General features: G+C 40.0%; 1 protein-coding gene across 5 annotated transcripts in view; it reads left to right on the top strand.

Annotated features, from left to right (window-relative positions):
- SCAPER (S-phase cyclin A associated protein in the ER) overlaps nucleotides 1-26,970 on the top strand; it is a 396,679-nt gene that overhangs the window by 235,045 nt on the left and 134,664 nt on the right. For all 5 annotated transcript variants that reach the window (XM_061158921.1, XM_061158918.1, XM_061158919.1 and 2 more), the window contains one exon: nucleotides 18,810-18,925. In XM_061158921.1, the coding sequence (XP_061014904.1) occupies nucleotides 18,810-18,925 (116 nt within the window). The remainder of the gene's footprint in view (nucleotides 1-18,809; nucleotides 18,926-26,970) is intronic.

Raw genomic sequence — 26,970 nt, 5'->3', positions numbered from 1 at the left:
CATTTACACTAAGTTCTTGCTAGCACAGAGCATTTCTGAATTAAAATCTCTGCAGAGAAGCAGTAAAATGCATAATACACTAATGAATAATACATTAACAGCCTTGTAGTCAAGATCACTGATAAACAAATTGGTAGCGTAGTGTCTGGGGACATATTAGGTTGCTGACTTCATTTGATAGAGGACTTTTTGGGCTTGTCTACTATCTATGTCTCAAGTGCCATAGAAACAAATTTAATAAATTCCTTATCTAATTTAAATGAGTATTTAGGTAAATTCATGATGAGTCTATGCTACTTCTTTCATGTCTTTGCATATGCTTTGTGTACATTCTTTGTATCCTTTGTATACACTTTGCATAAGTTTTATCACATATATATTCTTGTTCCTCATTGTAACATTAGGGACAGGAATGGATTACTAAAGTACATCTATGAAGGGTTGACTTCTCATATCACTTCAATTGATAAGAGAATAAAATAAGTAAAGTTACTTTTATATTTTGGTTTACTTAAAGCAATAAATTTAATTTTGAGTAAAGCATTCACCAGTAAGAATTGTAGTACTTTATTATCTTACTTTCACTGAGTTTATAATCCTTACATATTTTTGAATAGAAGCTGATTATACCACTAGAATGCTAGACTATAAACTTCACTAAAGGATGGGCATGTCTGTTTTATCTGTCCCCAGCTCCTAATGTAAGAACATAATGGTTGCTTGTTAAATGTTTGTTGAATAAATGAATGAAAATGTCAAGCAACGGTGGGCAGTTAGAAAGTACTCTGCAGTTAAGAAAATAGTAACTACTCTAGGTATTTCAAAAAGAAATGTCTTTAAAACAAAGATTTCATCGTAAAAATTATTGGACAGATTGGAGGACAAAAGAAGAGGGTGATGGTACCCAGGGAGTTATAACTTGAGGAAGCTATTCCTGCTCCCTCCATGCCACCCAGAGCTGGAGGAGTAAAAGATGGGAATATAGAATTGCCTAGAACTTGTCAATCCATAGCAACCCCTGGCATTGCTGGATCTCTGCCTCTGCCTTTTCAAAAGTAACATTTCTGGTAAATGATAATGTAATACATTGTATGTACATGCTATATAGTGCAAGTTTAAGTTCTGGTGTAATGTCTGTTGGACACAGCGATCTGTATAGAATGTGATTCTTGTGCTGCCTGGCTATTTTGGTATTTCATTTGTTTAGAGGCCACAGTCTTTTGATTTATTTATTTGTAAATTGGGAGGTGTTTTATTAGTATCAACACAGGAATGTACATTTATTTAAGTACCTACTCAGTGCTAGGCACTGTGTTAAGTATTAGAAGTATAAAAATTAATTTTTAAAGTACAACTTGTAATAAATAAGTATACCTGATGTAACACTCGTATTTTCATGTAAATATATTCAGACCATGTATGTACTTTACGGTTTAGACCTGCCATTTTACTTTAAATAGCACTAGTTCTTCGTCTCAAGTTGTACGATTCCTGAAGAACAAGGCAGGATGACGTAACTGCGTGACTGACGCCGTCTACTGACTGCCAGGCAGTGCCCCTCAGAGGCCATCTGTAATAGGATAAGTGTATTTCTCAGCAGACTAGAGAAAAGATGACTTGACAGAAACAGATTTACTTAATATAGTGCACATTCTGAGAAGACATAATCATGTCTGTGAGTATCCAATAGCTTACAAAGGTTAAATATATACTGCTTTCTGAGATTATAGATATACTTACTAGGGCTTAGAAAATATGAACACAAGATTATACAAAAATCTTACATTCTCATCTCTTTGAACTGTTCTGTGTTCAAACTGTTCTAAATTGGCACCTATATGATGATGCCACAGGAATCCTTGTAAGTTCAAATTAAGGAAAAAGAAAAGTAGGCTTTTTTGTTCAGAGGCATGGCAACCAATATATGATATCCATTGGAAGAAAAATTGCCTTTCCTAGAAAAAGCAGTATATCTTCACTTCTTCCTTCCCCTCCTCCTTCATATTTTACTCCTTTTTCTTTTGTGTGAAATTAATGTTATTGAACAAAGATGGCTGATTAATGATAAATGCAGTAAAAAAAAAAAAATCTGTCCAGCTTTCAGTCCTCTATACAAATACCCGATTGAAGCCACTGTTCCATTTAGCAGGACTATGTATTAAAAGTTAAAATGTTTAAAAGTGTTTTTCACTTGGCATTGTGAAAAGGAGGCGTGAGACCTCTCCCTCTCCTGCCATGCATGAACCCTGTGTCCTGTGACTGCCCCATTTTATGCCTCCTTTACTCAATTGATAGACTCTTAAGCTTTTTCATGGAGGAGAGTCTGATCCTGTGCTAGACCAGTTTGTATCCTTTCTGCTTCATATGTAGAAGATGACTGGTAAATTGATTCTTCTTTCTCCCACTTCCAATCAGTAGCCAAGGCTGTTGTTGCTTTTACTTGTAAATATAGGTTTTAGCCAGCCATCTTACCTATTTGAATTGTCACTGATGGTGTTTTTGTCTTAACCCACTCCAGTCTATCCACGATATAGATTCTAGCATGTACTTTTAAAAGTGGGGGGTGAGGGGTGGGAAGTGTGTCTGTCGCTCTGCTTTAAAAACCTTTTGGTAGCTCTCTGTTGCTTTAGAATAAGATTTAGATTCTCTGTCTTTGAATACAAGGTCCTCTGAAAAGTTTGTTCTCTTCCTACACCTCTGACATCATCTCTCAACATTTCCCCATCACATCACACTCTTAACCATTTTCAGCAGCTTATTATCCCTTGAGTAGGCCTTATACCCTCTAATTTCCATACACCTCATCCCCTAGAACACCTCACTGTCTCCCGTTCAGTGCCTTTGCCTCCCTCAACCACACACACACACACACATACACCCTGTAATCAAATACTTCTACCTGGATGGCTTCTTTTGAGGTTCACCTCTGGTATCACCTCCCTGTCATTCTGATCTTCACCCAAGCAGGTTATGTACTTAACTGTGTAAGCCCAAGGTGTACCCTGTACCTCCATCATACTGTTTAGTCGCTAAGGTGTATCTGGCTCTTTGTGACCTCACTGACTGTAGCCTGCCAGGCTCCACTGTCCGTGGAATTTCCCAGGCAAGAATACTGGAGTGGATTCCTATTTCCTTCTCCAGGGAACTTCCCAACCCAGGGATGGAACCCGCGTCTCCTGCATTGGCAGGCGGATCCTTTACCACTGAGCTACCAGGGAAGCCCCATACCTCCATCATACACAAGACTCACCACCCTATGTCGCAGTCATCTGTTTTTGAGTCTTTCTCAGTAGAATGTGAGGTCCTTGAAGATAGGTCCTGATCCTCTGTGCTTCTGTATTTCTGACATTTAGCAAACATGCAGATAGCTGGCAGGCAATAAATATTTGTTCAAATAAACTGAATGGTTTGTTGGCTTGTCTTCTCATCCATTCCTTGGCTTAAGGCAAGCAGATGCCTGGACATTCAAGAAATGCTTGCCAGGGCCAAATAGCTTACTTTACAGAAGGGGCTAATTTGGCAGATTTGGTAATACCAGGAAAGAGTTCTGGGAATTACCTCACAAAGTCAGTCTATTCAGAGGGAAAAATTGGTGTTATCTTGAAGAGTTGCAACAATGACTTGTGTTTTCTTTCATTTATATATTTCAGTTTTATTTCAACTAAGGACAGAAGGAAGCTGGAGAATATTTTTATCTTAAAAAAGCCTATATATAATTTACACTATTTACTTCTTGAATACAAATCCAAAGTACAGACATTAGGTATTAGTTAAGTTTGATTCTTTGCTAGCCTTCACTTTGGTCTTCTAAAGCACCAACTATGGTTCCTTATATATTCTGGGTACCAGATAGATTGTTGAATTGATATAACAAACTTGTTCATATATGGACCCAAGAAAATAAATTGTAAAATATACCATAAAAATCTAGTAAAGTTCTAAAGCACATAACATTTGCCAGACTACCCAAAATGGCACCTTAAATAAGGGAACATTTTTAAGTTCCCTCTTAATCCAAAATTCTTAGTTTCTATAGTTCTTTTCTGCCTCTTACCATTTACTCTTAGCTTTGAATAATGGCTTTTTTTCAAAGCTTCAGTAACCTTATTCTCAAGTACAATGTAGAGCCAGTCCTTATCTGGAAGTGTATAGTTTATTATGTCTATAATGCTATCTTCTTGTCTAGGGAAACCTCCTAGCACTAATCTGTATCATTGCACTCACCTTACAGACCTTTTAGTTCAGTGAAACAGTTTTGTTTTTTAGTGCACAGTATGCAGAGAAGTAATACGGTGTGATGGTTAAAGCTCAAGATTCTAAAATTAGACCTAACTGAATATGAGTCATAGATCAGCCCTTACTAGTTATGTAATCTTAAAGAAGTTACTTATCTTCTCTGAGCTCTCGTTTCTCCCGGTAAATAGGAATGGTAATTGTATCAACCTCATTATATGAGACACTGCTTGCAAGGCAGCACTTAGGAGAGTGCCTGGCGCATGTGTGTACACGTTTTAAAATGTCAGTGAATTTTTCATGTGCCAAGCACAAGGGAAATAGCAGTAATTAAAGACAGATACAGGCCCTGCCCATATAGGCAGTTGAACAGTTAATTATTATAAAAGAGTGTGATGAGTTTTTTTAGGACGTATTAAGGAAATACAGAGTTGTTTGTGGAAATAGTCAGAAGACTATAGCCTTGAGGCTCTTTGGAGGAAATAATATTAAAGCTGAGACTAATGGAGTGAGAAGGTAGACTCAGATAAAATAAAGATATTTATGAGAGAAATCATACATTAGTGAAAATTTGAGATACCAGAAAGACTCTAGGATATGTCCTCTCAAGAACTTTAAGGGTCTGCTCTTATGGGTACTGGGGTTTCCCAAGTGGCTCGGTGGTAAATAATTTGCCTGCCAACGCAGGAGACTCAAGAGATGCGGTTTGATCCTTGGGTGGAAAAGATCCCCTGGAGTAAGGATATGGCAACTCACTCCAGTATTCTCGCCTGGGAAATCCCGTGGACAGCGGAGCTTGGTGGGCTACAGTCCATGGGATTGCAAAGAGTCAGACACTGAGCGCACACACACGTCCATGTTATGGGTATTAGCATTGAATGAACTGGAAGTGAAATGTGAAGGCTGGAAAAAGCATAAACCCTTAGCAGGTAGGAACTAATATTTGTTTGATGATGTTATATTAGGTAATTAGCTTAAGAAGCAGGGATAATATAAAGAAGATAATCACAATTACTAACGTTTAGCAGATCAATTTATTTAATTCTCTTAATAACCTTTCAAGGTGGGAATTATGTGGCCTCATTTGTAAGAACACGGAGGTATGGAGAGGATAAGTAACTTGTCTGATGTTATGCCTAATAAGTGAAAGAACTGGGATTCAAACCACGGCAGCATTAATCCATAGGCCGTACTAATAGTTTCTAAATGCTAAATATGACATGGTTTGCATCTAATTCACATACCATAAAATTCACCCTTTTTAAGTATACAGTTCAGTGGGTTTTAGTATATTAACAAGGTTGCACAGTCATCACCATTGTCTAATTCCATAACATCATCACTCCCATACCCCATATTCCCCTCCCCCAGCCCCTGGCAACCACTAGCCTACTTTTATCTCTATGGATTTGCCTACAGAATTAATTTTTTGCAGTGACCTTATATCGAGGCCTTGTTAAACTTGCTTACTAATTTTTTTAGAGCTTTTTTGTACACTCATCTGGATTTTCTACATAAATGTTCAAGTTGTCTGAGAAACTGAATATACAAATAGAGAATAGCCAGCCCATCTGTAGCAGTGACCTACGACCTCTGAAGCAGTCAACCCAGAATGGTCAGAAGTTGATAACTGACCGTCAGCTTCATGGTTTTGATCCTGCTTCTTGCTCAAGACCAGCCAGACAAAGATGAATGTGCTCCTCAAGCCACCAATAAGATGCCCCCTTGTAGTTTACCTGCTTCTGGCTTCCCGTGCCAACAGCATCCAAACACTATATACTTGAAGCCGTCTCTTTCCTTCTTTATAAAGCTTTCCCATCCCTCTGTCTGACTTTGAGTCTCTGCCAAGTGCAGCTGTTGGTGGTTGACTATCTGTTGTAGCAAACTCTGAATGAATAACTTCTGTTCTTTTAAAAGTTAGTCGCACAGTCGTGTCCCAACTCTGTGACCCCATGGACTATAGCCTTCCCAACTCCTCTGTTCTTGGAATTCCCCAGGCAAGAGTGCTAGAATGGGTTGCCATTTCCTTCTCCAGGGGGTCTTCCTGACTCAGGGATCCAGTGCCAGTCTCCTGCATTGTAAGCAGATTCTTTACCAACTGAGCCACTAGAGAAGCCCTAGCTCCTTAAAAACAAGCAAACACATACTGTTTGTGCCACAAGGAACTCACAGTCTGAAATATCATTTCTGCCCATCTTTCTCAAAGCGCTCTCCCTGTCCCTGCTGAAAAGGCCTCCTAGGTTGTACGCCGTTTAATGTTTACACATGAATGTCTCCAGAAGTATGGATTCGTTTTAGGATCTTTACATTTCTTTTCTAACTGATGACTTTACTTCTCCATATTGGGAGGACATGGACTTGCATGCCGACTTAAAACTAAAACACACCTCAGACTAAAGACTATGTAAATATAAATTGATCACCAAATTTCTCTTTTGATGAAATTGAGTATTCCTTGTAAAAAGAGATACATATATGCCTTTTTATAAAGAAATAAGATTCTGTAATGTTCTGGTGTTCTCCAGACTTAATGAATCCTCTTGAGTTTTGTTTGCCTTGAATAAACAGACTTTTAAACATCTTAGTTCACCTTTAGAAAAGGTCTTATCTTATTCGCCCTAGCTAAAAGCAGTAGCTCAGAGCATCTCTAGTGTACCAATTCAGTGGGGCAGCATTAGCCCTTCAGTAAACATGATCATACTTGCTTTAGCAAAATCAAGAAGACCAGATACTCTGAAAAAGTCTTTCACACTGTTCTCTACAGAAAAACATCTTGTTTGCAACGTCTTAATGGGGAACAGAAGCGCTGTGTAAAGCAGTTTTCATTTCTTTTAACTAAAGTATGAAAAGAAAAAGTGAAAGTCGCTCAGTTGTATCCAACTCTTTGCAACCCCATGAACTGGTCCTTGGAATTTCAGGCCAGAATGGGAGTGGAGTAGCCATTCCCTTCTCCAGGGGATTGTCCCAACCCAGGGATCAAACCCAGGTCTCCCACATTGCAGGCAGATTGTTTACCAGCTGAGCCACCAGGGAAACCCACAAATACTGGAGTGAGTAGCCTATCCCTTCTCCAGCAGATCTTCCTGACCCAGGAATCAAACTGGGGTGTTCTGCATTCCAGGCAGGTTCTTTACCAGCTGAGCTACAGGGAAGCTAACTAAAGTGTAAATTAATACAGTCATCTTGAAGTCCAAAATCTGAAAAGCTGCTCATGTTTGCTTTCTTCCTTGCCATGTTTTGTATTGGATAGTCTCTTTAGTAACAGATTTAGCAGTGATTTTATCTCCTCTATTTTCCCTCTATACTTTAGATGCTAGAGAACCAGGAGGGGCTGAACCAGAGTGCAGACTCCAGATAATCCATCTGGGAAATGGATTGCCTGTGATCACTAGCTATTTCCCCCCTTTCATTTCCTTCGGACTAAATTAAGCAGACACAGTGCTTCCTAGCAGGATCATTTCTAAAATCAACTGTACCTGACTTTCCTAGTGCCCTGTTGCAAGGTTGTGTGTGTGTGTGTGTTTAATTGAAGAATAATTGCTTTACAGAATTTTGTTGTTTTCTGTCTGCAAGGTTTTTAACCTCACTACTTCTTGGGGAAAATGTCTCGCAATAAATATCCTATCCTGGTCACAGGTAGAGGAGGCATGCTTTGAAGACTCTGAAGCAGTGTCATGCTCCAGTTGGAAGTCTTTGCTGGATTTCACTGATAATCAGAAAGGAAAGGGTTTTGAAAGCTGACCCTCCACCATAAAAAGTACTGAAGGCCAGTGGGGACTGGAGCTGCAGGGGGAGCCCATCCCGGGCCACCTGGGGTCTCTTCTAACCCTGGTCCCACACTCCCTTCCTCCTCCCCCAGGGCCTGCCGCCCTCCTGCCGTGTGCACATTTCTCCCCATTTCCTGACAGTCTCAAGAGCTTCACCACCAGATAAAGAACTACTCGTATTTCAGTCCCTCGGAATCTAGTTAGCTCTCATTTCCTTTTTTATTTACTTGTGATAGTCAAACTTGGCATTCCTTTACATTCTCTGAGTCTGGATTATTTCAAGAATTTTAAAAAAAAAAATTTTTTTTTTTTTTAGTTGCTAGTGAATGCTAATATAAGAGATCAGGATTCCCTCTCTAATGCTAAAAGTAACTTAACCATGTCTTCACAATAACATGGAGCTCAGTGCAACGTGGGTTTCCAGATTTGATCCTGGAACAGGAAAAGGGCATCAATAGAAAAACTAGTAGAAATCCAAATGAGGTTGTAGTTTAATTAATAGTATAGTGTAATTTCTTACACTATAAGTTTTGATAAGTGTGCCATGATATTAATATGAGGGAAGGCTCAACTAAAGTATATAGGAACTTTCTACTGTCCTTGTAACTCTTTAATCTAAAACTATTTCAAAATAAAATATCCTTTGAAATTTTAAAATAGCATCAAGTCCAAGATGTTGCGAACCGGGATGTTTAGTGCTAAGTGTGCCAAAAGTCCAGCACATTCCTTTAGCCACACACTCGATTTTCCCACAGCTTTCTTGATGTAGATACATCGTGCCCTCGGAAGTCAGATAAACCTCGGCTCGATCCCTGGCTCCGCCACTTGCTAGCTGTAAAAATTTAAGCAAGTAACTGACTTCTCTATTTCGTTAATGGGATGATGATTCAGACCTCATCATCATCGCATTATACAGGGATGTTTTGAGGGCTTAGATAAGATAACAGCCTACCGCCTGCCACATGGTAAGCCCTTGAATTTGTCACTTTCAGCCCTCCACATTGGCACTTTGAGAAAATTGCTCTCCCCCTCCCTTCTTTGGTACATAAAGGGCCTGGGTCGTTACTTTCCTTGAGAACTGGGGGGAGGGGATGAATGCCAGGTAGGGCAGGACACCAGCAAAGTTGTCCACAAAGGCCTTGCCATTGCCCTTCACATTCCTGGCTTTTCCTCTCTGGGCCTGTCCTCTTCAGGCAGGCCTAACCCCAGGGCTGGCCTTGCCTTATCAACCATAGTTTCTAGCTTACCTTTATCCTTGCCTTGCCTTTCCCAGACACATGAATGTTTCTAAGCCTTTTCTTTGTCATTGTGGATTCATGGGTTTTCTTTCCTTGAAAGAGAATTTCTGATGTTGAAGCCCAGAAACTAGACAGTACTTTTATACTCAGCAGCTATTTATTGAAAACCTGTTTTTTACTAGACCGTGTATAAACATCCCAACTGTCAAAGAGCTCACAGTCTACCTTGTGATTAAATACATAATCACTATGATCTATTTTACTATTAAATTTTAATAGAAAAATCAGTCAGGAAGTGCAGGTGCTACCGTGGAGTGAGAACAGAGCCCGCTGGGAACACTCATCTCCATTCCCTGCCATCTCAGTGAACAAGAGCCTCTGAGCTCTCAAGGTCCTGCTCCTTGGGAGCTGCTGGACTGAAGGAGTTTGTCCTTGTTACTGGCTCTTGTCTGAATCACCCACTTGTCCCAAACAGATTCTCCTTGGTCTCATGGTCCTGAGTTTCTTCTGCTTCCCAACTTTAAAGCATCTAGACTGGATTAGATGCAGGAACAAGGAAAACAAGGAACTGCTGCAGTCGGACTCTTCAGATTCTCCCGTAAAGCACTGGGTAGCCTGGAAGTTGGGAATGGTGGGGAAATAAAGGAGTTGCCCAGGGAACCTCTTATGTAGGTCCTTGACTGAGTCCTTTGTCTTTTAGTCTGATAGCATGATAACTCAGAAAACTGTTCACATTGACCCTTATTGTGTCCTGAAGACCTTGTCCTCTGTGTGCATACAGCTTTTTGTACATCCCCTCGGCATAGCGCTTACTTCACGGCCTTGCGTTGGTCTGTGTTAGGTCTGTCTCTCACTGTGGCTGTGAGTGCTAGGCCTGACCCAGGGCCTGCCACTTGGCAGCTTTGTGGAGTATGGAGATGAGGGAAGATCAAAATAACTCTATAGTGAGTTTTGTTGGATTGCAGTCATGAACTCTATACACTGGTCTTTGGTCGTCTGCCTCACAGCGGTTTAAAGAGAAGGAATGAGAGCCCTCAGGCCTTGTGTCCTGCTTTCATCCTTCAATTCCTGCACCACCCCCTCTCACTCACCCTGCCCTGGCCTCACGTAGTCCAAACAGGTCAAACATGGCACAATTCAGCTCCCTCAGGGAGAGCCTTCCAAAGGGTCCATGTTCCGATTAGCATCACAAAGGAATGGTTCATCTCATCTTGAGAAAGCTTTTCCAGCCTCTTTCAGCACCACTTACCTTATTACCAGACCTTCAAACTGTGGCTTATGATTTTACACCACTTTTTGGCACCACAGTCCCACAAATTTACAATTTCCTTGTGATAATCTTCATCCCAGATACTGATTCTTTCAGGTGTGAGTGTCTATAGCTGAAAAGCTGAGCCAAACCTTTATGTAGGTATAGGAATATGAAGAAGCCAACATTAGAAGGCTTAGGAGAGAAAAACCATACACAGTAGAAGGAGTCTCAGCTCATTATGCTTGCTTCTTTTAAGCTGACAGTAACCAGTGAAGATCGTAGTTGAGTAGAGATGATGTCCTTTAAGTGTTAGGAAACTTTTCCATATGGGAAAACAACCATAAAAAAATTCACCCCAGAATCTTTTTGATTCTATAAATTGGGCTGCTAAGTTCTGAATTTGTGAACTTGCCAAAACCTACTTGTATTGTCTCTAAACAGGTCCTAAGGTACCACCAGATGCTCCAAACAAATCTAGCCTATCCTGCTAATGAACATGAAAACAGTTCTCCCCATCTGCTGCCTCTGTCTAAAAGGCTAGGAAGGCCTTCCTCTCTGATCACAAAGAACGTAATTACTGTCTGTAGAGAAGTCAAGTACAAAGGCCACCAGCCTCTGCAGGCCACCAAAGATTAACAGCTGCCTCTCCTTTAATTGGGAGAGGTAATAACAGTTACTCTAGTCAATAATTGAATGGATTCCTAGGCCATGTAATTCAGATTGAAGCTGTCATTTTTTGCTGGCCTTTAGCTAAGCTGGGTTATTAGAATGGAGCCTATAAGCCTATTAGTCAGTTGTCAGTCTCACAGTGGGAGGGAGCAAAGGAAGGCAGAGCTATTAAGGTGTTATGTCAGGTATTGAATACACAAGTAAAGCCACAGGTTTCCACTTTAGAGGCATTTTTTTTTTTCCTTGCTCAAATCAGAATGAAGAAGCTCTTTATGAAAGTTTTGATTTCATGATTTCTATCTGAATGCAGAGTATTTGGAAAAGAGGTGGCAGGAAAAAAGAAAAATACCTAGTTCATCTTTCTAGATGAGATGTTTTCAATCAGTTAACAGACTTTGCTTGGTGTCTGTAGTATATGCATCCTGAGTTTGGCCCCGACTGAGAATGCAGAGGGAGGAGAGCTTAGGCTTCATGTAGTGCATGAACACAGAATACTCTGGGATAACGTCAAATATGAGAAGTGCCATGAGAGAAATACAAAGACAAAGACCTTTGACTTTAGTTGAGGGGATTTGGAAAAATGATTTGATCTGGGTCTTAAAGGATTGAGAGATTGCTGTTGGAACATTACAAGTTGAGAAGGGAACAGGATAGATAGAATTTATTATTGTTCAGTCACTCAGTCGTGTCTGACTCTTTGTGACCCCGTGGATCGCAGCACGCCAGGCTTCCCTATCCTTCACTGTCTCTCAGAGTTTGCTCAAATTCATCCCCATGGAGTGGGTGATGCCATCCAACCATCTCGTCCTCATTTTTAGTATATCTGCTTTTTTTCTAGACACTGAGAGGCATAGGAACAAGTATATAACTGTGTATTTGAGGAACATCCAGCCTCATTGTGGCGTCCAAGAATATAAAGAAAGCAGTGTATAAGAAGTACCACGTGATTGGCACAAGGAGCTGGTGTAGTAGGAATGGAGAGGAAGAGGAAGGCTCTCTGCATCCTTTAGTCTACCTGAATTATTGTGTGAAAGGGATCTTCATTTTTCATTTGCATAGAGTATTTAACACCATATGCTTAAGAAGGTGTTTTTCCCCCTTGGTTTTAACATTTGGGGAACTCATCGTTGAGCCAGTGTGATTTTCCCCTTTCTGTCATAGGCTATCAGAGAATTGTCTCGTCTACCTTATGTACAGAGAGAGGGAGAGCTGTTCATTTGCACTGCGTTAGGCAGTGAGATCCACTGGGAAATGTTCCTCTTTGTTGTGCTCACAGGCCCCTATGTTGTATTAAACTGTCATATCTCACAGGACATTTTTGCTGTTTGAAAGAAGGGTTTCTATTTATTCATCCTTTTGTTCAGCTACTTAGCCATCAAGAATTTACCATCCGTTTTCTATGCCAACACTGGGGCTGCAGAGATAAGTCAGCTGCCACTCTTGAGCTTGCAAGCAGAGAGAAATAGAGCTCTGAGAAGAGCAAAGATGATGGCATGAATAGGAGTTGGTGTGGGGCGCGAGGGAGAACTTAGAACACTGACCAATATTTCCATTTAGCCATGCTCTTTGGAAGAGAATCCAAAAGTGGCTTGTTAGATCTGTAATCCAAAAGTGTATATAACCAGAACTGCCCTTGACTCTGGGGAGAAACTTGTGAGAATTTTTTTTTTTCCCCCACAGTTGGTTTTGCTTTTTTGCTTTATTTCTTTGAAAAGTTGCAAATGATAAATTAGAACTTCAATTTTCAATAATACTTTAGTAAAAAATTTGGCTTTCAGTGTCCTTTATGTTCCTGAAATCAGCTTATTTTTTCCTGCTTAATGTCTATTAGAGCCCGTGTCTTAAGTTTTTCAAGAGGTCACATCCATGTTGTTGGCATTGCATGAAAGACTTTGAGTTTATTTTGTTTTGTTTTTAAGGCATAGATGTGTACATTAAGATGGTCTGCTTTCCCTCAGTCCTTTTCCCCCTCACTTTTGCAGTGCTGACCCAGTTCCCTCCCGTTGTGGAAAGGTCTACAAGAACAGCAGCAGTGCTGTTTTGTTTCTCTGTGGACAGATTGCATGGATTGGTGCATCTGCTTGGCTTAAAGTATGACATATTTTGTTTTTGAGTTGAGAAGTATCAAAATATAGAGGCTTTATATTGAAACAGACTATGAGTGGAGAATGTATTTCCTTAATGGATATTAAGGAGTCTCAAGGTGAGCATGTCTTTCAGTCTTAAAAACCTGAATTTCATTGTTTCGTCATTTCCATCCTGGTGAAAAACTACTCCATTTGGCTACATGCAATAACAGGAGTGGGAATTTTATCCTGGGCTCATACTAGAGCAATTGACTGCCTGTGTTTTCACAGTTAAAATTGTGTTAAAATACCTTTGTGAGTCTTCTTTTTCACAACTGTCATTCAGCAACCACTGATGATGCATTTGCTGAGTACACCCCCATCTGCCAAGTGTTGGGGATGTGATGATAAAACAGACGTAGTCCCCAACTGCAAGAAGCTCTAAGCTTAGTGGGATACAAAGAAGAAAAGCTAGAGGGTCATCCCTTCTGAGAAGAATGGTATACCCCAAAGCACAGAGGCGTGAAAGAGCATGGGCCATATGGGGAATTCGATTGAGAGACAGGTAGGAGCATGGCAGGGAAGGAGGCTGTTAGAGAGGGTTCAGATTCTGAAGAACTGTGCAAAATAATTTGGGCATTCAGTACACAGTGAGGAAGAAATCATTCACATGTTCTACCCCCAGAGTAGCGTGATCACGTTTACTCTTGATAATGTTATCTTCATTGCATATAGAGGCATTCAGAGCAGGACTACTCAAAAGGGAGTCCACAGGCCAGTGCCAGGCTATTGTCACTAGAAATGGTGAGATAAGTGTACAGATCAAGAGTAATTTCATGACTTTCATCTAATATTTTAAAATGTGGGTTCAAGCTTAGTATATCTTTTGTCCCTCATTTGTATAATATTTCACAAAAGTATTGGTCATGCCAATACTTTACAAAAGTATTTTCAATGGAGTGAAAATCGTAAAAACAAACAAAACACCTGACTTGTGTTAGAGGGTTTGGGAAGCACAGCCCTAGAGAATGCGGCTGCTGTGAGCCTGCATCCGGAGATGCTAATTAGGAGGTTGCTGCAGGGCCTCCAGCAAGAGACCAGGAGAGCCTGAACTGACCTGGTAAGAGGAGGCATGGACAGAAGCGGCAGGAGTGAAGAGCTGTAACAGGAGAGGAGTAGTCGGAACTTGAGCCTGAATCACTGTGAAAGCTGCGGAAGAGTCTAGAAAGGCAGATGTTCTTTTAAGAGTCTGCTGAAAGTTGCCCTCTTGCTCTGTGTGGTTTTTTTAAGAATTACTTACGTATTTATTTATGTATTGGCTATGGTGGGCCTTTATTGCTGCACACGGGCTTTCTCTAGTTGTGGAGAGCATGAGCTACTCTCTAGTTGCAGTGCATGGGCTTATAATTGTGGTGGGCTCTCTTGTTATGGAGCACAGGTTCTAGGGCGCAAGGGCTTCAGAAGTTGTGGCTCGTGGGCTCCAGAGTGCCGGTTCAGTAGTTGTGGCAACGGACTTAGTTGTTCCGCAGCATGTGGGATCTTCCCACACCAGGAATAGAACCTGTGTCCCTTGTGTTGCAAGGAAAATTATTAACCTCTAGACCAGCAGGGAAGCATTATTATCAGCTCTTCCATCCCTATTTTACAGAGATGTTTTCCTTACTTTTAATGTGGCTATTTTTGAAACATTATTAAATATTTTTTATCTATAATTCCTACTTCAGTATAAAAGAAAGGAGAATGAACATAATGTGTTTACTTCCCTCTCATAACTCAGAGCCCCTCTGCCATTTTCCCTATGCCTTAGATGCTGCCCTAGACTTCCCAGGTTACCCTAGGCCTGGCTCTGATAAACTGCTTGTAGGATAACTCATCACTACCTATTTAAATATTGGTATGTACTATATGATCTCCTTTATATGACATTCTACAGTAGAGAAAGCTAACCTGTGGTACCATTAATCAAATCAGTGGTTGCTTCAGGGAGGAAGGATTGACTGTGGAAAGGGCATGAGGGAACTTTCTAGGGTAATGGAAATGTTCAGAACTTGATAAGCATTCATCAAATTTAATTGAATGATATCCTTACGATCTGAGCCCTCACCCTGTTGTAAAGTAATCGTCAAATTTTTTTTTTTAAAGCCAATAAACAAAAGGTGTTCAACCTCATTATTATCAGGGGAAGGCAAATGAAAACCTCACTCGAATGCCGGTATACACCCGTTGGAATGACTAAAGTTTTTTTTTTTTTTTTTAACTGGTAAAGCCAAGTTTTGCTTTGAATTTAGAATAACTGAAATCGTCGCTGCACCGCAGGGTGTATAGGAATTGTTCTGAACATGTTGGAAAGGTGTTGAGCCGTAACTGATAACCCTGAACCTGTGCGCGCACTGTGACCCAGCAGCTCCGCCCTTCAGCATGTACTCAGCACATGTCACACGTGCCCAACACGTGTACAGAAAGGTTGAAAGCGGCATCGTCCAGAGTTGCAAAGTAGAAACAACCCAAATGTCACTCGGCAGTGAAACATTTAATTAAGTTGAGGTATATCATTAGATAAGAGAATCCTATGCAGCAAATAAGAGGAACTAAATACTGCTACAGACAATAATATTGATGAATTGGGGGGAAAAATAATAGAGCAAAATTATTAGAGAAATGCACATCAAAACTACAATGAGGGATCACCTCACACCAGTCAGAATGGTCATCATCAATAAAATCTGCAAACAAATACTGGGAAAGATATGGGAAAAAGGGAGCCCTACTGCACTGTTGGTAGAAATGTAAATTGGTACAGTCAATATGGAGAATAGTATGGAGATTGCTTAACAAGCTAGGAATAGCGCTAGGAATGACCTAGAAATCCCACTACTGGGCGTATACCCTGAGAAAGCCAGAATTCAAAAAGTCACACGTACCCCAGTATTCATTGCCGCAGTGTTGACAGTAGCCAGGACATGGAAGCAACCTCGATGTCCATGGACAGGTGAATGGATAAAGAAGATTGTGGGATGTAAATACAGTGGAATGTTACTCCACCATAAAAAGGGATGAATTTGAGTTAGTTCTAGTGAGGTGGGTAAACCCAGAGCCTGTTATGCAGAGTGAGTCAGAGAAAGAAACACAAGTATCATATATTAACACATATGTATGGAATCTAGAAAAATGGCACTGATGAACCGATTTGCAGGGCAGGAATAGAGATACAGACATAGAGAACAAATTTGTGTTCTGTTCACATAAGGCATGGGGGAAGGAAACTGGGACAAACTGAGAGACTAGCATGGACATATATACACTAACTTGTGTGAAATAGATGACTAGTGGGAACCTGCTACCTAGCACAGGCAGCTCAGCTCAGTGCTTTGTGATGGCCTAGAGGGATGGAACAGGAGCTGTGTGGGAGGGACGGTCAAGAGGACAGGGAGACATATATATATATACACACATAGCTGATTCATGATGTAGTACTCCAGAAACTAGCACAACATTATAAAGCAGTTACACTGCAATTAAAAAAAAAAAAATGAATCAAGCAAGAAGTTAAATATTGTAGAATACATGGAGTGTGAGTCTGTTTTTATAGAACTGAATAGAAGACAAAAGGAATCTATGATTTCAGAAATCAGGATAGCCTTTACATCTGGCAGAGAGTGAGAGAGAATGAGTAGGCTGGGTATCAGGGGTCCTATGCCATGTTTTAGAGCTTTATTTTTTAATTTTGTAATTGTTACATGGTGTGTTCAATTTGCCATGTAGTTATGATATAACTGTATGGTTATGATTAGTGCAGTTTTATCTGCGTATGTGATGTATTAATACAAAGTTATTACTATTTTCTATTTATACTGACATCCCAGCATAAGAAGAAAGAGTGGTCACAGCATTATGGTTTTAAATAATTGACTGAGCACCTACCTAGTTTTTCAGTTTTCTGATTGTTCTATTGTAAGCAAACATTTTTTCATTAATAACAACATAAATTTTTAGTTGTTAATGTTAAAAATTAAGGTTAAAATCTTATCTGGGACTTATAAGTGAAGTACTATCTGGGATTCATGATGAACTTCTTATAGTCTCATATTGTATTTTATTGTGTACCAATAAGGAATAAATGAATGATTAAGATATTATACTGTCAAACTCCAGACATGTTCTAGAACTAATAATTTCTAGTCCACATAAAGCAGGCAGAGCATTTTGCTTTGAGTATCAGAAGAATCAGGCAAACATGTTTGGCAGAGCTTGTGAATAACTCATATCTCTCTGCCAAGTACCCCCTCCTCCGCCCCCCACCAAAAGTCCCTCAGACATTTCAAGGCTTGATAACTGTGAGAATGCTATTAAAACAAATGCAAGGTGGTGTTGTAGTAGAGACATTGAATATTAGTTGGCTAGGACTGCCATAACAAAGTACCACAGACTGGGTGGCTTAAATATAATAGAACTTTCCTCAGAGTTCTGGAGGCTGACGTCCAAGGTCAAGGTGTTGGCAGGTTTGGTTTTTCCTGAGGCCTCTCTGCTTGGTTTGTAAAACATACCTTCTTGCTGTGTCCTCACACAACCTTTTCCTTTCGACATCCCTGGTGTCTCTTCTCTGATAAGTTCACCAGTCATAGTGCATTACTGCCCCACCCTACCAGCCTCCTTTTAATTTAAATCACCTCTTTACATTTCTTATCTTCCAACACAGTTACATCCTGAGGTCCTTGGGGTTGGGGCTTCAACATAAGAACTCAGCAGAGACTGGGGACACGATTCGGCCCACAGCAGGTTGCCATCCTATTTTTCACGTATTTGATGCAGTGATTCTGTGGATGTTTAAAAACTCTTGCCTTCCTCGTGCCAGAGGAAGGCAAAGAACTTAGTTATCCTTTCCGCAAGAACTGTATATAATTCAGAAATTGTCTAGAAAAAAATCATAGGTTGAGATCTAAAATGGTTACTTAATATTCTCCCTAAAATAGCTGAAGTGGCTTTTAAAAAAAAGATGCAGCTAACTGCTTAGGCATTAAATTATCTTGTATTACTAAAGAGAAAAGTTCTAGCAAAGGAAATCTTTGTGGAAGTCAATTTATCTTATTAGGTGGTAATTAACATTACAAAAAGATCCAGTTTTTTAAAGTATTGTTAAAAAGTTATCTATAAAATGAATTTTTCCTGTGCTTGGAGTGCTTCATCCCTTTCCGTCCCTTTCCCTTTTCCTTTTGCCTGTCTCAAAACCTCAACTTTCCCAGAAAAGCCTGTGCTGACCTTCTCCCCAATATAGAGTTAGTTTCCCCACTGCTCTATAGAGTATCTTTCCTTCTTCTTCAGAGTACTTGTTATAGTGGAAATTGTTATACGTATTTGATTAATGTTGGTCTCATCCACTAAATTTTAAGCTTCACAGGGGACAGCAACCATGATCTTTTTTGTTCACCACTTTTGACCTGTAATTCCTCACACTGAGTAAGCATTCAATAAGTGTTTATAGAATAATTGAACCAACAGAATATTTCACGCTACAACTAACTATTTCATTTGGTTATAATTTTATGTCTGGGAAATTGGGCTAATTTCTCTTTGTATTTCTATTTAGAATGTAGCAGATCAGATTGCATTTCAAGCCGCTGGTGGATTAACAGCCCTTGAACACATTCTTCAAGTAGTGGTCCCAGTCACAAATGTGAACCCTGTTTCACGAATTCCTCCTAAGTAAGTATAGTTTTTTAATCTGTCTTTCACGTTTCATTTGTGAGTCATTTCTGCCTATGGTTTCCATATGGGGGAACCACAAGAAAATTGTATGTGTGTGCAGGTTTGAATAGCAAAAGCTTACACTCCCCATTAGGGAGAAAAACAGAGGTGCTTGACTTCACTTAGAAAACTCAAATTGAGCCTAAAAAGCCTTATGAAGGAAATTCCTTTGGTCTGTAACCTTTCCTAACCCCAAATCAAGAAGACCTGATGAACTTGTGAGACGTTCTGACCACTTAACAAAATTTGAACAGAAATGAATACTAATAAGAGAAAACTAACTTTTGTATGCATACAAAAAAAGGTGAGTAGGTACATTAACAAAGGACTGAACTGTGAAATTTGAAAAAGTCCCTAACTTACAGGAAGAGCAGTTGGGGGCCAAGACCGCCGGCGTCTAGAGTCCCAGCCAAATAGTTGGGGACTTAGCTGTCATTTGGTCTTTAACTGTAAATTGCTCTGTCCTAAGGATCATGTACCCCCTTTAGACACAAGACCTCCTTTCTTATTATTTTAAGTTACTCTCTGGTCCCTGGTCACCAAGGATGTAGTAACAGACAGCATTATTTCAGAAATATTGTATTCCTGAGTTGTAACATGCAAACTTTTTGGATATTTTGTGGAGACATTTGTAGAGTTTAAATAAAAAGTTTTGATAAAAAGTTCACTTATGTCACTGAAAAACTTTTAAATATTTAATTAGCTTAACTAAAGTGAGTGCATCATTTTTCCGCTGGATGCAACAGGAAAAAAAAAATTCCTTGAGTATGTTATCTTTTTTTTTCTGAGAGACATTTGGTAAATTAGAAATAGCACCAGCTTTGGAGTCAAACCAATCTGGGTTCCAGTTTTACCTCTGCCAGCTACTAGCTAGGAGAATTGGGACAAGTGCCTTAATCTTGTTGCATCTGTTTCCTCATTTGGTCAAACAGGGGTAGTCATTTTCACCTCACAGCGTGGGGATCAACTGAAGTGATAATGTATGTGAGAGTTCTTTGTAAACCTTAAAAATGAAAGTGAAAGTCACTCAGTTGTGTTCTACTCTTTGCCACCCCATAGCTGCCAGGCTTCTCTGTCCGTGGAATTCTCCAGGCCAGAATACTAGAGTGAGGAGCCATTCCTTCTTCAGGGGATCTTCCCAACCCAGGGATCAAACCCAGGTCTCCCACATTGCAGGCAGATTCTTTACCATCTGAGCCACCAGGGAAGCTTATAAACCTTAAAGTGTTTTATAAATGTTAGGTGACAATTTTTAAAATAGCAGTCTTGCTTGGTTTAAGACAGTGTTATCAATTTGATGTGAGATATTTCTGTGTACACACTTTGACACTGAGTTAGTTTGGGTTCTTTTGCTTTACTGACAAAGTAGAAATAAATGAAAGAAGGTATAAGTACCCTGTAAAGTCAGAATATCTTTCTTTGGAGCAGAAAATTCTCCCATAGGGTAGTTATAGCGTACATATAGATGTCCTGTCCCAAAAGAGTTGCTGTTCCCTATCAAAGTGGACTTTATTGACAGTGTGTTACTTGACATGTTGTCATCCCTCAGTGTATGTTGATTGGCAGGGAGAGAGGAAGGAAAAAATCAAACACAACGTTTGAGATAAGAAAGGAAATGGTATTTGATTCTTTGGGATAGTGCTTTTCATAACTATTAATTCATATTGTTCATCTTAAATGCACTTGGTAGCATTTGTTTTCTTTCTTTTTTGTTTTATTGTTGTTGTTTTCTGTGTTTTTCGGTAGGCTTCAACATGCTTGACACTGAGGTCCCTTGATGGTAACCTAGATTAAATGCCTGTTCCCAAAAGCTGCCTTTATCCTTGTGGCAAAGGACATGTTCTGGTGCTTGTCTATGCCTCTCGTTGAGAGAACAGAAGAGGTTTTTTCCACAGTTCCTAAAAAGGCCTAACCAGGACTTAGCGCACGTGCTTTGGAAAGGAGCCATGGAACCCTGAGCGTCCAGATCAGTGCTGCTCTGATGGCTACCAGCTGCCGAAGTGCCAGGACCGAGAGTCTGTTTCTTCCTCTCATCTTAGGCTAATAGATTTGTGTTTCAACCAGGTACTGCTTACTGAGTGAGGCCAGCTTAAAAGGCTGTGGGCATCTAGCACAGACTCCAAGATTCCCCTGTTCTTAGCACAGCTCAAGATCATGACTCTACTTTCTAACCTAGCCTCCCTTCTTAGGGCGAACAGATTAAGGCTGAGAGTGTTATGCTGCTTACTTGGAGACAGGAAAAAGAAATACCACAATTTTGTTAGATTTAAATGGAGACTCAGAGCACACTGGTGGGCATCAGTCAGTGATTTAATTCAAGAAGTACTCCTGTTCAGATTCCTTCCAACGGCCTCTGGCCTTGGGGCTTGCATAGTTGCTGGGTACTCCCTTTGCTCTCAACTCGCCCACATCCTCCCCTTCTACCCTCTTGAGCTCCCAGCCCTCAAACGTCGTGAGCTTTCTGCCACCTTATTAGCACATCTTGTTTTCTGCCTCCTGTGGCATTCCATGGCTCTTACCTAGAGCAACTGTTGTTGGTTTTGTTTTAACTATCCTGCGTTAGTTCATTTTTCTCAGTGATAAACAGAAGAGGCTTTGAGAAAGTTCAGTCACTGTCTAGTAACATTTATCATGTGGATCATCTCGACAGTTACCATGTGGACCCCCTGTGACTGCAAACCCAATGTTCCACTCCCCCTGCAGCCCAGAGCTCCGAAGTGGATAAAGGAACTCCCTAATCCTCTTGCCTCACCTTTTTGCCCATCTCCCTTTTTACTCCATGTCGTACCTTTACTCCATGTCCTGTAATTATTGCTAGGTAACTCCCTCTGAGTGAATATTTTGCTTTTAGCAGATTTTTTTAAAGTGAAACTGAGGATTCTACCCACTTCTGAAAATTTTAATTTTTGAAATCTTTCTGAATCTTCACTGTATTGCTTTTCTTTTTTAGAACCAGAGAAAGCTCATAAACCTGCTTGAATCCTTTTCAAATTATTATTGATTAGGTCCCATTTGTTTTTTTTTGGTTTTATTTGCATTACTCTAGGAGATGGATCCAAAAAGATACTTCTACAATATATGTCAAAGAGTGTTCTGCCTGTGTTTTCCTCTAGGAGTTTTATATTATCCAGTCTTACATTTAAGTCTTTAATCCATTTTGAGTTTATTTTTGTGTATGGTGTTAAGAGAATGTTCTAATTTCATTATTTTACATGTAGCTGTCCAGTTTTCCCAGTACCAGTTATTGAAGAGACTGTCTTTTCTTCATTGGATATTCTTGTGTCTTTTCTTGTAGATTAATTGATCTTAGGTGCATGGGTTTGTTTCTGGGCTTTCTGTCCTGTTCTGTTGATCTGTATTTCTGTCTCTGTGCCAGTACAGTACTGTTTTGATTAGTGTGAAACTACAAAGTTCTGTAGTATCGTCTGAAGTCAAGGAGCCTGATTCCTCCAGCTCTGTTTTTCTTTCTCAAGATTGCTTTGACTATTCAGAGCCTTCTGTGTTTCCATACAAATTTTAAAGTTTTTCTTCTAATTCTGTGAAAAATGCCATTGGTAATTGGGATTGCATTGAATCTATATTTTGCCTTGAGTACTATAGTCATTTTAACAATATTTATTCTTCCAATCTAAGAACATGGTATATCTTTCCATTTGTATCATCTTCAGTTTCTTTCATCCGCATCTTACAGTTGTCTTGGCCTCTGCTTCCTTTGCTAGGTTTATTCCTAGATATTTTATTCTTTTTGATTGCACTGGTAAATGGAATTATTTTTTTAATTCTTCTTTCTGATCTTTCATTGTTAGTGTATAGAAATACAACAGATTTTTATATATTAATTTTGTATTCTGCAACTTTACCAAATTCATTGGTGAGTTCTAGTAGTTTTCTGGTAGCATTTTTAGCATTTTCATGTATCATATCATGTCATATGCAGACACTGACAGTTTTATTTTTCTGTTCCAGTGTGGATTTTTATATTTCTTTTTCCTCTCTGATTGCTGTGGCTAGGACTTCCAAAACTATGTTGAATAAAAGTAGTGAGAGTGAGCCTCCTTGTTTTGTCTGATCTTAGAGGAAATGCTTTCACATTTTCACCATTGAGTGTGATGTTAGCTGTGTGTTTGTCATGTACAATGGAATATTCAGTTCAGTTCAGTCATTCAGTCATATCCGAATCTTTGCAACTCCATGGACTGCAGCACGCCAGGCTTACATGTCCATCACCAACTCCTGGAGCCTACTTAAACTTATGTCTGTTGTGTTGGTGATGCCATCCAACCGTCTCATCCTGTCTTCCCCTTCTCCTCCCACCCTCAATCTTTCCCAGCATCAGGGTCTTTTCCAATGAGTTGATTCTTCGCATCAGATGGCCAAAGTATTGGAGTTTCAGCTTCAGCATCAGTCCTTCCAATGACTATTCAGGACTGATTTCTTTTAGGATAGACTGGTTGGATCTCCTTACAGTCCAAGGGACCCTCAAGAGTCTTCTCCAACACCACAGTTCAAAAGCATCAATTCTTCGCCACTCAGCTTTGTTTATAGTCCAACTCTCACATCCATACATTACTGGAAAAAGCATAGCTTTGACTAGATGGACCTTTGTTGGCAAAGTAATATCTCTGCTTTTTAATATGCTATCTAGGCTGGTCATGAATTTCATGGCTTGCTCCTTGTAAGAAAAGTCATCTCCAGGCCCAAATATTGTTGTTCAGTCACTAAGTCGTGTCCAACTCTTTGTGACCCCATGGACTGCAGCACACCAGTCTTCCCTGTCCTTCACTATATCCTCGAGCTTGCTCAAACTCATGTCCATTGAGTCAGTGAGGCCATCCAGTCGTCTCATCCTCTGCTGCCCTCTTCTTCTTTCTTCAGTCTTTCTCAGCATCAGGGTCTTTTTCAATGAGTCGGCTCTTCACATCAGGTGGCCAAAGTATTGAAGCTTCAGCTTCAGCATCAGACCCTTTTCAGACAGCAGTAAATGTTCATATTTCCTAAAGAAACCAACAGATCTTTTGGGCCACCAAAAAGTCATCACTGGGCTGTCTTTCCTAGGTTGCCTTTTACTTGCTTGGGATTCTTAGTCCTTGACAGATAGTCATGGACAATAAAGGGGCCAAATAGTTAAGTTATTCTACTTAACTATTCTAGTCTCCAAGCTACTCTAGGTTGTCCTCCTGCAGAACTAATTAGCCCCTCTTTCTTCTCCATCAGTCTTGCTTCTCTTCCTCCATTGTCCCTCTGGACAGAATTTTTATTTGGAAATAGTCTTATCAGCATGAAGCATTGCATGGTATAATGAAGAATAAACAGACTCTGGAGTCAGATCTGAGTTTAAGTCTCTGCTTTTTACTTAGTAGCTATGGTATCATGGGCCAAATAGTTATAACAGAACCTTAATTAAATGGTAATACTACTATGCAGGGTAGGACTTGTTGGCTGCTGGAAGTACCTGTGTTCATTAAGTGCTCTGCACAAAGAAAGCACTTAGTCTAATATCAGTGGGTTGGATTTCTTTTCTTTTTCTCTTCTTTTTGGGGTTGTTATTGTTTTGACTACATGTTACCCTACTTAATTACTGAACTTTAGATCCCTGTGTCTGTGTGACTTTGGGTTCTAAAAATCTATGATCTATTAATTTTACTTGGTCATTTGTTTTTTCCGCCCTAAGTCCAGACTTCATCCCGGTTAATTTTGGCCCATCCTGTCAAGATTCTTTTCAGATCCTGAGTTGGCTGCTTACTTTGTTTTTTTTTTTTCTTTAACACTGTGTCACATCTGAAGTTGTGTGTAAAAGATACATATATTTATCTAAATCATTGAAGAAATATCAAACAGGTTAGAGAATAGTCCAGTTTAACCCTGTATTAATGTTCCCAGGTATTCTACTTGTGTTATCTTTTTCTCAAAGGGACTGTAATTCCTTGGGATCACAGACCATAGTAAATGCTTTATTTTTCAATCATATGATGTCTTAGTATAATTTCCATATATGAATGAATGAATTTTCTGAGATATGCAAGTAAAGCAGTAAAAGAACACACTATATCAAATACTTAACTCTGTGGACTTAAAATATGATTACATCTCAGTCCCAGATGAATAAGGGCCTGATTTAGACCAGTCTGTTAGCTAGACTTAAGGCAGTATTTTTTATTCCATCTTTAAATTTCTGTGAATCTTATATCTGTAACTGCTTTACTTAGAAGGTCAAAGGGAATGCTGGAACTGTATTCTTGGTTTTTGTCCTTATCACAGTCTTAAAATCAGAGCACCCCCATTTTAATCTATGGTGAAAAATAAATTCTTCCCACTGCTGTGGCCTTTATAAAGTATACCCATGTATTCATGTCAAACAAATTAATTAAATTCCCTTTTTTCTTATTTAGAGTATATACATTTATCTATCCACAAATCGGTCTCAGGTAACACAATAGTCACTGAATACAGTAAAAGTAAATAAATATAGAATGATGTGAGTTAGAGCTTGACTGACTAGGAAGATCATAAATTTATTATCCAAAGTAAGATAAACATAAACTTGTGCAGTTTATCTCCTTGGCAGTACTGCGTTTACTTGATTCTTTGAAGCTGGTGAGGGGACAGAACTTAACACTTACTGAGAGCACCCTCAGTGCCAGCCACAGTGCCCGATGCTCAGCACGGCTTCCCTTGGTTACCCCGTCAGTCACCAGCAGCCAGGTATGTGGCCGTTGCCAGCATGAGGATTGAGAGCAGTCATGTTTGGGACATGACTACAACCTGAGAGAGAGCCATGATACTCTTTCTCAGAGAGTGTGTATTCTTTCCAGATGACAGAATGTTCTGAATTACTCTCCCATGATTATTGAGGTTTCATCCCTAGAGGCTTCTGTTCCTTTCTCTTGGTCTTGTGATACTCACAGGGTAGCAACTGATACAGTTCATTTATAGTGGAAAAGGGGTATCCTGGTGCATGCCAGAAGCAGGTAAATGACGTTGGGTTTCTGATTCTGATACCCAGGGAAACTGTCCTCTAGGGATTCCCTTTTTGGGATCAGGTGTATGTACATATGGACATAGGAATGAGATTGCCACATCTAGGAGCCATTAGAAATAGATCTTGTCCTTAGGGAACTTATAGTAATGGAAAATGAAATGGGTTAAACTCTAAGTACCACTGATACTAGCCTGCCTGTGTTACCTTTGTGGAACAGCCAGCCTGGTGGTATACATAAGCTCTTCATAAAAGGAATGCTTTGCTATATATCTAATGTCTGCAAACTTAGCTTCGTCCGATGCATGGCTTCCTGTGCCTGGCCTGTAGCTTGCTGCTTACTCCCGTCGCTTGTTTGACTGCCTTGTCTCTTCTCTTTGGAGCTCATCTACTGTTGGAGCTTTGCTTTTCTCTTCAGTCTGCAACACAGTCTAAGCTCTGTTAATCCTGTTTTCACCATGAGTTTCCATCAGTGTTACCACTTATTTCTTTTCTGGGCTTGTCCTGTTCACCTCACCTCCAGTGCTGTTTGTTGTCCTCCCTTTTTCTGGGGGTTATGATATTACATGTTCTAGGCTTAAACCTATGCCTCCTCTTCTAAGCAGCTGTGTTTTACGCCATGGGATGTTTCCCTCAATGACCACAGCTAGTTAAACCAAGATTGAACATTTGTCTCAAAAGCAGCCAATCTTAGAGTCTTTAAACTCAGCCCAAAAAGTTAAACTGGACCAGTCAAGATTGTCTCTCAGGAATTTGCAGTTGGAAAACCGTAAAACTCCAACCCATTGTGTGTGTGTGTGTGTGCGCGTGTGTGTGCGTGTGTGTGTGTGTGTGTGTGTGTGTGTGTGTGTGTTTAAATTTGAAAAATCACGCAGAGTAACTTCTGGGATGGTCATTACAGGGCTGTGTTCACTCCAAGTTTAGCAGGACTAATGGAAGCCTTTGTGGGGGGAGGAGGAGACCAGAGCTTCGTGAGGGACGAGGGGCTGGAAATGAGGGGGCCCAGTCCACAGAGCTGGCATTGTTC

The sequence above is a fragment of the Dama dama genome, chromosome 13 (assembly GCF_033118175.1).
Source record: "Dama dama isolate Ldn47 chromosome 13, ASM3311817v1, whole genome shotgun sequence".
Classification (NCBI taxonomy): Eukaryota; Metazoa; Chordata; class Mammalia; order Artiodactyla; family Cervidae; genus Dama; species Dama dama.
The sequence above is the reverse complement of the archived record's forward strand: the minus strand, read 5'-3'. Positions and strand labels throughout refer to the sequence as shown.